This window comes from Sinocyclocheilus grahami, unplaced genomic scaffold, assembly GCF_001515645.1.
Source record: "Sinocyclocheilus grahami isolate Dianchi unplaced genomic scaffold, SAMN03320097.WGS_v1.1 scaffold627.1, whole genome shotgun sequence".
NCBI classification, from domain to species: Eukaryota; Metazoa; Chordata; class Actinopteri; order Cypriniformes; family Cyprinidae; genus Sinocyclocheilus; species Sinocyclocheilus grahami.
In genome coordinates, this window is record NW_015505806.1 from 5,623 (window position 1) to 17,420 (window position 11,798).

At 35.8% G+C, this 11,798-nt stretch overlaps 1 protein-coding gene across 1 annotated transcript in view; it reads left to right on the forward strand.

Annotated features, from left to right (window-relative positions):
• The first annotated feature begins 1,416 nt into the window (after window positions 1–1,416).
• The window catches only part of LOC107557977 (tropomyosin alpha-1 chain-like), a 25,213-nt gene continuing 14,831 nt past the window's right edge, over window positions 1,417–11,798 (forward strand). The window contains exons 1-3 of the mRNA XM_016241575.1: window positions 1,417–1,755; window positions 2,573–2,698; window positions 9,235–9,368. Coding sequence (XP_016097061.1) covers window positions 1,642–1,755; window positions 2,573–2,698; window positions 9,235–9,368 — 374 coding nt within the window. The 5' untranslated portion in view covers window positions 1,417–1,641. The remainder of the gene's footprint in view (window positions 1,756–2,572; window positions 2,699–9,234; window positions 9,369–11,798) is intronic.

The window sequence follows — 11,798 nt, forward strand, 5'->3', positions numbered from 1 at the left end:
TACATAGATGCATAGTTTATATATACATATATACATAGATGAATAGATGGTTTCATGCATGCAAGCAAGAAAACTTTAATGCAAACACATTGAGTTTCAAGAACAATCTAACTGTTTTGAGCTATTTAATACAATTACAAGAGAACAGAAATAGTGCAAGACAACTGGTATTATATTTAAGACTGGGGTTATTTTAGGGAATTATCACATTACGTTTGACCACTTGTCTAAGTGTTTTGAAATTTGTAATTTACAGACTGGGCCAGGTGCTCGGGCATTAAGACAGCCCTAAAAATACTCTGAGAAGCTTGTCTAAGGAGGGGTAGGGCAGACTGAAGGATAACAGAGAGTATTCTGTGTGCTCAATATCCCAAAGAAGCAAACCGAAGCTCCTCTTGCATCTATCATGGGATGCATAAAGGCACACTCCTGAGCCTGTTGATGACATTATATTAAGCCCAAGCAGAGTTTTTGTTAATTCGTATCGTGCAGAAGTGTTGAAACAAAGGCATGTTTGAGTTCTGATAAGGTTCAGACCAGACTAATGATGAGTTATCATGAGCAATGACACCTTATCAGTCTAAACGTGTCCGGAAATATGAGAGTTTGAATTATTCTTATACTACTTCTTATAATATTTTCTGTGAATTTGATGGATCTTTTAGCCCAAATAACTTGTTTAGGACAATTCCGATGGAGTAACCTCAGGTCATCAGGGTCAGAAAATAAAATTAAAAATGCCATTTTAAATGATTTTATCACAAGAAATTCCATAATATATTCTTTTTAATTGCAAAAACACCATAATTAATTATTTATTTTCTAAACTACTTTAGAAGGTTTTTTTGTGGGGACTTTTTTCTTTTCTCAAATTTATTAATACATTTTTTATGAATTTCTTAAATGGATGTGTGTGTGTGTGTGTGTGTTTCATCTTTATATATATATATATATATATATATATATAGCCTATATTGTTTTTTTTTTACTTTTACTTCCAAAAATGTCAATGTTTAATATTTCAAATATTGCCTCTCCATAAATAAATGAATAAATAAATAGAAACAATCAATTCCTTCTCACCTCAGGATCTCACAAATATACACATATCCCCTACGAAATCAAATAAAAATATAATTTATAAAGAAGCTGCTGCTTTTTTAACATTTACATTTTGTAACATTTTTCTTTGAACCCTCAAAATAAAATGAATCAGATGGCTATGAGTGTTGCGTTTTGATGGCAGTGCATCATGTGGAAAACGCGTCTCGAGACCCCTGCGTGCGTTCTGTCCCGTTCCGTCGCGCTCAGTATGTGTGAAGACGTCTTGAGGAGTTCGCCTTGCCCATCACACCCCTTATATAGGCATATAAACGGTCAAATGTCGAGCAACAGCGAATCGCCACCCAGATCCATAAAAAAAGCCCCGGGGCATGGAGAAAAGCAGCCGAACGCGGCTGTTTCCAAAAAAGTATTGAATGTCCAGAGGAATTCGGTCACCCCTCCCGTGGAAATACGTATTTGAGAGCTCGCACAGGAGCGGGCGCTCGCACTCCAGCTCTGCGTTCAGTCCCAAGCGCTTCTGACCGTCGCTCCTCTGTGGAAATTTCACTTTTGCAGCCGAACAACCCATAAGCAGCCATGGATGCCATTAAGAAGAAGATGCAGATGCTCAAGCTCGACAAGGAGAACGCCTTAGACAGAGCTGAGCAGGCTGAGGGAGACAAAAAGGCAGCGGAGGACAGGAGCAAACAGGTCTGCGGTTTTTATGAGGACTTTAAAAGTTATCCATAACGCGCACGCGCCGTTCCCGTGCGCTACTTGAGAGATGGATTATCATGAGTGGATTTATAGTAACAGAAGAAGGGTAAAAATAACGAATTCGAGTATGAATCTTTTCCATGTCAATTAAAATTATGTCAATAATGTTAATACGACGTACGACGACTCGCCCTTTTATTGCCATACATCTAGTGCAGAAAAATGTAGCCGTTCATTTATTAACCCTCAATGTTCCATTGATACAGGCTTAACTACTGTCTTTACTTACTGTCGAATAATATTTATAATGTTTCGACCAGATTTTTATTATTAGTAGCCTATGTTAATTCAGTTTAAAATCGTTTAAATGTAGAATGACTGCGGGTTGCAGCCTAACCTTGGGATCACGTAAAACTAAGCTTTCAGTCAACAGTTTTAGTATGCTATTTTTGTAATACTGTAATAATTATAAAATTAAAACCTTGTGTTTTCCCTGACCAAATCAAAACTCGTTTGGCAGATAGGTCTATAATTGATGCTTTAACCCTTTGTGGTCTCATGAAGTACATGAACTTTTAAGAAGTGTGATCCCAACAAAGCACATTGTAAAAAAAATGAAACAAACATGTTAAGCATATTTTTGAGCTATTAAAAAGGCCTTTGGGTCTCCGAGACCACAAACTGAACCCCATGAAGGGTTAAAGCGCACGTTTAGTAGGCTATTTGTAGCAGACATATTTATTGTTTTAATAGCATTTCTACTAAAAGTTGACCTCGTTTGTTATGAAAACTGTCATTTATGCATGTGTAGTTAGAAGACGAACTAATTGAGTTGGAAAAGAGGTTGCGCGTAACGGAGGACGAGCGTGATAAAGTGCTTGAGGAGTACCAGAGCGTCGAGGAGAAGCTCCTGACCGCCGAGGAGGTCGCCACCAAGGTATTTTCCTGAGTGTTCCTGTCTGAATCTTCCTAACTTTTCTTTCTTCCCTTCTCTTTCTCTTCTTTCTCTGTCGGTCTCTTTGCCCGCCACACCACGCGCACTCTGCTTCCCGCTCTTCACTGCTGTCAATCAATCACTCAAACACGCGCAGCTTGAGGATGACCTCCTAGCACTGCAGAAGAAACTGAAGGGCACCGAGGATGAGCTCGACAAATATTCTGAGGCTCTTAAAGATGCACAGGAGAAACTGGAGCTGGCTGAGAAGAAAGCCGCAGATGTGAGTATATATGGAGCATCACCGCTTTCACGCATCTTTTCCTGACACTTTTGGCATGCCACGCCTTTATTACTTACAGATGAGAGTCTGTTGTCAGTTGTCATATTTGAGGATGGTTGTTAATATTGCTTTCGGACCCTGGTTTCTCATAGCCTATGAAACTTAACTTTTTTCCTCAGGCGTGAAAATAAAGTGACTCGTGAACTATAAGACAAAAAAAGTTGTCTGTGGCATGGTACACTCTAAAAAATGCTGGGTTAAATATAACCCAGTGCTGGGTTAAAAAGGGACAAACCCAGCAATTGGGTTGTTTTGACCCAGCGGTTGGGTTGTTTTGACCCAGCGGTTGGGTTGTTTTGACCCAGCAATTGGGCTGTTTTGACCCAGCAATTGGGCTGTTTTGACCTAGCGGTTGTGTTGTTTTGACCCAGCGGTTGGGTTGTTTTGACCCAGCGGTTGGGTTGTTTTGACCCAGCGGTTGGGTTGTTTTGACCCAGCAATTGGGCTGTTTTGACCCAGCAATTGGGCTGTTTTGACCTAGCGGTTGTGTTGTTTTGACCCAGCGGTTGGGTTGTTTTGACCCAGCGGTTGGGTTCAAAACAACCCAACCGCTGGGTCAAAACAACACAATAGCTGGGTTTGTCCCTTTTTAACCCAGCGCTGGGTTATATTTAACCCAGCATTTTTTAGAGTGTAAACACAATCCGCATATCTCTGACCAAACATGGTGTATTAGTATAGGTATGCAAACATAAATACACGATTTTAATTTACAAGACGTGCATTCCAAGAAGAGAGTGAGCAGGCAGGCTGTTATATTTAGCCTAGTGCTTTATATGGTCAAGACTCAGATCGACTCCTTGGGCTCTGCCCTTGAGACTGGTCGACTGGAAGTCTTTCTTTAAAAATTGCCATTGATTCTTTTAGTTTCAAAACTAAACTGTATCCTGAGAAGTGCATGAGTAGACGTTCCAAAGTCTTGACAAGTATTTGCATAGCTTTGCATGATACAAAATAGTCCTCTGACCATCTTGCTCCAGCTTCAAAGAATCATTTGAACTTGAGTTGTTTTATGTTCCATTGATTCGTCATGCATTATTCAGCAATTGAGAGATATTTAAAAGAATATAGGCCTATGTGAGTAGAAATTGATTTGAACTCTTTTGTTGTGTTAAAATAATAGATCTTTGTAGTTTGTACTACGGTCTTGAATAGTGCACACTGGGACTCCCCCTCGTGTACATCAACAGAACTACAGTAAGGTGCTACATTGTACTTACATTTCAAATAAAAATTATTTTTAACATAAGTATAATAGTAATATAATATTATTGATGTTAATAAATTATATAATTATTTCAACATTATTTCAATATTATATAGTAGTAGTAGTATAATTAAATTATAATTTGTTCTAATAAATTTGTTTAATAGTAAACAAATTACTATAATCATAATAATGTAATATTATTGTAACGTTAATGTTATTTTGTCATAATATCCATGTAATAAAATATCAAGTTATTTAGAAATAAAAATAATAGTAATACAATATAATTAATGTTAATAAATATATTCACTTATTTCAATTATATATTAATATAATTGTAATACAATTATAATAAATTCGTTTAATTGTAAACAAATTATTATAATCATAATAATGTAATATTACTGTAACTAAAATATTATTTTTGTTATGATATCCATGTAATACAATATCAAATTATTTAGAAGAATCAGAAAGAGCTTTATTGCCAAGTATGTTTGCGCATACAAGGAATTTGTTTTAGTGTCACAAGCTTCCAGTACACAGAGACAACAACAACACACAGACAATAAAAATAAGATGAGAATAAAAATACACACACATGTAAATACAAATAGACAAAAATAGAAAAAAAATAAATTACAATAAAATAAATAAAATGTAGAAATAAAAATATATATAGTATAAAAAATATATACATTTAGAATACTAATATAATATTATTAGTTAATGTTAGTAAATTATGTATTATATTAAAATAATATTTAGTTAATGTAATAGTAATAAATTACTATAATCATAATAATGTAATATTCTGAGAATACATTGTTTTTGTCATAATATCTATGTATCACAATATCAAATTGTTATATCTAGCTAGCTAGGCTCTCTCTCTCTCTCTCTCTCTCTCTCTATATATAGGCTATATATATATTTAAACAATTTGATATTATTTATTCATGTCAATAATTACATTAATTTACTATGTAAATATATTATATTATTATATAATTATATAATTATATATTTGTATAATTAATCTAAATTACAATATATTCCAATAAATTAATTAAATAGTAATAAATTAATGCTGTTATATCTAGCTAGCTAGGCTCTCTCTCTCTCTCTCTCTCTCTCTATATATATATAGGCTATATATATATTTAAACAATTTGATATTATTTATTCATGTCAATAATTACATTAATTTATTATGTAAATATATTATATTATATAATTTTATAATTATATATTTGTATAATTAATCTAAATTACAATATATTCCAATAAATTAATTAAATAGTAATAAATTAATGTAATTATAATAATCTAATATGAATCTTAGGTCGAATGTGAATCTCTGGTCGATGCTGTAATGATCTCAATAGAGGGCGCAACAGAACTAAACAACTACATTCGAGGCCCTTGAAGCCATTCCATATTTAGCAGCTCAGTCTCAGCACCAGCACCAGCACCAGCACTCCAGTCAATCACCCATCAGGCTATCGATGAACGCATTCAGGTGTGCAACAGGTGCAGGATGTAAACATGTATTGCACATCCTCCAAATGACTTTGAAGTAAACTACTGTTTAAATGATTTGATCAAATATGTTTTGCATGAAACATATTCAACATGCACTGCAGTTCACCTCTTGTATGTCTCACGTGGAAATACTGTTCGCTGAAAAGCGGCAGATAAGCCCTAGTTCATGGCAATGACGTCGCTTGGGGCTCGCCTATGAAAACATGGTTACTTCCGGTGTGATCTGATACGTTGCTCCGCGTCCTCGCGCACACACAGACCAGGGGCAGCAGCGTCTCTGAGCTGTGTTCATCTGAAGGAAACGCGCTCAAATACGAGGCTTTTAGTGGTTACTTAGAATAAGAATGGCGGCTACATCGCTGGAAGCAGTCAAACGGAAAATAAAACTGTTGCAAGATCAAGCGGACGGCGCTGAAGAGAGAGCGGAGAAACTGCAGAGGGAGTTGGCGCTCGAGAGGAAAGCCAGAGAAGCAGTAAGAACGCCGAATGATAGAAAGTATAAAGTGCATGTGTTGAAATGCGCCGCGCCGCGCTGCAGTGTAGCGTCGCTCGCATCCCAGGCGTTCCTCTGTGCGTGAGTTCATTTAAACAGCGGCGTTCAGAGCGGATGCGATAGTGCGCGCGGTGATGTGCGGTGTGAACCTAGCGGAACTTCTCAGACGCCCTCTACGCACTGTTTACCAGCCCGATAAACGGCGACATTTGTATCACGCACGTTTTTTAATAACTTATAAGTTCTTACATCCAACAAACAGGAGACGCGAATTAAATGTCTGCCAGTGTGATTATAAACTGACGCATGTAAATGGAGTTTAAAGGTGCTGAATAACGATAACGATTCGTATCCGAACGAGTTGTTCACTTGAGTCGGATCTTGAAAATGAATCAGTTGAACCGGTTCACCAAATCGGTCTGATTGATTAGTTCACGAATTTGACTGAAGTGCTGTGAACTGTCTAAACGACAGTTTAGACTAAACGACAGTTAACTGACTTTCTCTTAGACCTGTCCGACTCATAATAGAGCGAATTGATAGACGGGAACCGTTTCGTTCGAACATGATCGATTCAATTAGTGACCTGATAATGTAAAGGGAAATTATATTAAGCATTCAAAATCTGTTTTAATAAATGTTTTTATGTTTTTAAATGCAGAAACTTTCAGCTAGGAGATTAAAAATACATTTTGGACTAAATGTATAAGTTTGTTTACTTTAAATGCAAAGTCATGCTAGAGTTTGACTAATTTTATGAACTGAATCGTGGCTGCAAACTGAATTAAGACTAATGCAATTATTAAAAAACCACTCGTATTTAAATAAATAAGAAATCTCTGTGATTCAGACTCCGTATTGAAATTACGTCTGAATGTCTAAGAATTATTAGTGAGTCGTTTTTGAAACGGTTATTTGAATTGAACCGTTCGAAAGAATCGATTCGCGGAAATGAGTCGGATAACAGAGTTGTTTTCACCCCAAACTTTGAGATTGCTGACGATATCTCTGTGCAAGGCACATCCCTGTGTTTTCAGTCTGTTCTCTTGTTGGTCGTAATTGGAGAGTCTGGTTATAATCCAGCTAGTTAAATTGTACTCCTGCGAATAGGTCCTTGTTTAATGACTTTTATGTTGAACCAGAGGCTCTGAGTGTAATCATTTTAGGCTAATAGCCTGCAGTTCAGTAGTGATCCTGGACAGAACTGTTGATGTGGGCTGTGCTGTAGTGGTTTTATCTTAATGAATAGGAGTTGTGCTGCTTCAGGCAGTATGTTGACATCTCAGGAAGCGTTTGAGAACTTTCCCTTATATGGCCAGTCTGCATCGTCACATACAGTGGGACTCATCTTAGTCATGCTGAAATAAATAGTGATGGTTCTAGTTATAGATATGTTATAGTTATATCTAGGGCTGAGCGATATGGCCAAAAAAAAAATCCCGATAATTTTTTTCATATCAGTCGATATCGATAATTATCACGATAAATGTCAAATCTTTATTTCTTTCCAGTTTAAAGCCAGATTTTTGTTCCAAAGTGAAAGTTGTAGAAACCGGCTCATTATAATGATTTGGCAAATTAAATGGAAAAATTAATTTGCATGTTCTAATGAGTGATATTGTTTCAAATAAAGAAACCGGTTTAGGTTGCCTGATAATATTATTATATAATGTTATAATATGTCCCTATGGCTCAGTGGTTGAGCGTTGCGTTAGCCGTGCAAAAGGTTGTGGGTTCGATTCCCAGGGAACACACATACTGGTAAAAAATGTATAGCCTGAATGTTGCTTGGATAAAAGCGTCTGCTAAATGCATACATTTTTTTTTATTAATTATATTAATAATAATATCACTTTTTTTTTGTCTCTTAGAAAATGAAATGCTTAGAAATGCACATTTGATAGTAGCTTGAGTTAGGATGTAGAGGAAAATTTTGTTCATTATCAAAATCAGTAACATCTGTAAAAACAAGATGTAGCCATCTCCATTTTATATGGTTAAATGTATTCTTTCTGACCAAGTTTCTTTTTTTTTTTTAATTAAGCATTGGTCTTTCATAGTAGCATACATTTATGCATCTGCTCTAGTGAGTTTGCGCCACGCGGCAGTTTGAGCTGTGATCCGAGCAGATAAACAGTCCGAGTGGCGTGATTCAAATGAGTCGCGCTGTTTTGGTCTGCTTTTGGCACGTAAACATTGTCGATCATTTATCAAACATACCGTTTTATCGAGAAAAATTATATTGCGATAATTATCGTTATCGAATTATCGCCCAGCCCCAGTTATATATATTTAGTTATAGATGGATATATAGATATCTAATTATCTATTTATGGCATTGATAATCAGTCTCAGTCTTTTCTAAACAAGCATACTTAAGACTCTGGGCCCTTTAAGAAAATGTAGAAGTTCAGTGCTGGCTGTCAAGGTTATCTGTATTGCTTTCTAGTTTTTCATATCTCAGCTGACAATATAACATGCACTTTGTCCCACGTAAGGTCTTTGCTTATCGCTGGACTGGGACTTAAACAGAGATTATTTGTTATGCATGCTATAAAAACATAAATATACACTTATTTTGATGATGTAACAATATTGTATATTTTAAAATATCTAAGAATATGTAAATGTCAACTAATTTAGCATGAGTTAAAAGCCAGTCTTATAGCCCAGATATTTTATTGGATGTAATGTGGTGACAACACATTGAAATGTCAAAAGCTGAACAAAAGTAATGTGGCAGATGAGTTTGTTTAGGGCTGGATTTCACTACAGATGTTCACATTAAGTTTGATTCAGAAGCTTTTGATTTCAATTTGATTCAGTTCTGATTCTGTTTTATTAGATTCTGATTCATTTAGGTAGCCTATATTACAATTTAAAAATGTTAAATTGTGTGTGAACATCTGATCTTGAGCATTTATGCCAGTTTCTCTGTGCTCTTCAAGGCTGAGGGTGATGTAGCTTCCCTGAACAGACGTATCCAGCTGGTTGAGGAGGAGTTGGATCGTGCACAGGAGCGTTTGGCTACTGCCCTGCAGAAGCTGGAGGAGGCCGAGAAGGCTGCCGATGAGAGCGAGAGGTTAGTACAGTACTGTGACACTCACTTTACAATTACAAAGAATGGTGTATCCCGTTTTATAGTGAAATGAAATGCGGTAGAAAAGTCTACTGACAACCTGCTTTACAATTGTGTAGATAATATATCAGCAAGGTCATTGCTGTGCAGGACTAGTGGAATTTTGTGAATGAAGCTTAAGAGTGAATCATTCATGTTCACTTTTCATTGGCGTTTTCACTTACATTTTGAGATTTTCATTGAGAAGACTGACTATAGCATAACATTTTGAGTGTGAGCCGAGGACCATTTGATTGGTTGGACTTACTGAACGAATATGCTCTTCACTAAATGAATCGACCACACTCAAAACACCTTGGGCGCAAACGGTCTGAACGAATCTCGTGTGTGAATGAGAAAAATTAATGTGGTATCTCATCATCGTAACTCATACGCAGTAAAATCATCATCATAACTTGATTAAGCATCTTTCTTGTGAGTGAACCGAATAACGCAGTATTTTGTTTGTGAAGAAACCGAATAAATGCAGTATCACGTTTGTGAATGAACTGAACCAAATGAATGTAGAATCTTGTTTGTTGGCAGTCCATACCTAATGAATTTGGTATTTTGTTTGTGAGTGAATTAAATAAACGGTGTCTTGCTTGTGAATAAATTGAATTAACGCTCTATTTTGTTTATAAACAAACCAAATGAATGTAGTATGTCGTTAGTAACCGACTAAATGCAGAATCTCGTTTGTGAACAAACCGAGATGAACGCAGATTCTCGTTTGTGAACAAACGAAACTGAATGGACACAGTATCTTGTTTGTGAGCGAACCAAATAAACGCAGTATCTATCCTAACTTGTGGCTGAATTGAATGAACATGGTATTTTGTTTGTAAAGAACCCAAATCAGTGTGGTGTTTCATTTGTGAGCAAACTGAATTAATGCAGTATCTTACTTGTGAACGAACCAAACTGAATCGAATGTAGACCGTATCTTGTTTGTGGGTGAACCAAATAAACGCAGTATCTTGTTTGTAAACAAACTGAACCGAATAAATGCAATATCTCGCTTGCAAATGAATTGAGTGAATGATTCACTGGCTAATTATTGAATAAATCATTTTGGTGAATGATTAAACTTTTTCAGTCACTGGGATGAATCAAAATCACAACAAAACAGCTTTTTCTGCATGTGAGACTAAAATTATTTATAAGAATTATCTGGTTTATTTTTATCTTGACTAACATAATGTGAAGCTGATTCCATATTTATTTAATTTGTATTATTAATCTTATCTTGTACATCACTAGTTACAAAAAAAAAAAATCAAATGAAGGACCTTTGAATACTTATTTAATAATCTGGATTGTCCAAATATATACATTTATCTCATGCTTATTAAAACGCATACAGTGCATGTGTACAGTGCTATAGCATGCAGTGGTAATATAAAGTAAATTGCAATTAAGTGTAGCATTCTGTAGGACTGTCAGTCTGATACACTGAAGCACAGTGTACACACCCTGTCCCTCCCCCTCTCGCAGTAACTGTGGTTATTGTGTGCAGCGCCGATGTGTTGCTATTGAAATGACAACATGCTGCCACTTCCTAGCCTGCACCGCACATCTGGTGCCCTGCATAAAGACTGTTTGTGTGCTGAGGAAAGTCCATATAATTTGCTATTCACCAGCACCGCGACCCTACAGGAGTAGTTCATAAACTTTATAGTTATGTTTCGGCAAGCATCGCTATTATTATTATTGCTTTTCAGTTATGGGTTTATATTTCTTTTAGTTTTAATTTGAAATATATTTTAATATATGTTAATAAAACATTTCAACATTTATGTTTATATATATATAATGTATATGTGTGTGTGTGTGTGTGTGTGTGTATGTATGTATGAAGAGTTCATTTGCAAAAACTTTTTTTTTTTTTTGCATTCCAAGTAATATCAATCAAACTGCAGTTGGGTTGTTTGGATAGAGTAATAATAACTTGAACAAATACAGGTAATTTACAAAATAAAAGTTCATTGAAAGTATTTTTGGGTATTAAGAGTTTGTTTTATAGCAAAAGCAGATAACTCCAACAGTCGTTTTTTGGCAAAAGCAGATAACTCTACATTTCATGTTTTAGAGTTTAAAAAACACTGGTTTAATCTTTGTAATCTCCTCAGATGACAATGTAGATGCCTGACAAACGTTGTTGTTGTTGTTGTTGTTGTGATCATAAACTGTATGGATGTGATTACACGCAATGGCCCAAGCTTTTCCCTCACCATTGTAACGCGCTGCTTTTACAAGGTTCAGTGAAAACGTTTCAGCTTTCATTTTCCTTTTTCACCCTGAAGAAGATATCACAGGTTCATCAAGTTCGTCGAAATGATCCATCCTCGATCACTTTTAATCAGCTTTGACGAAACTCCTCTCAGCTAGCAT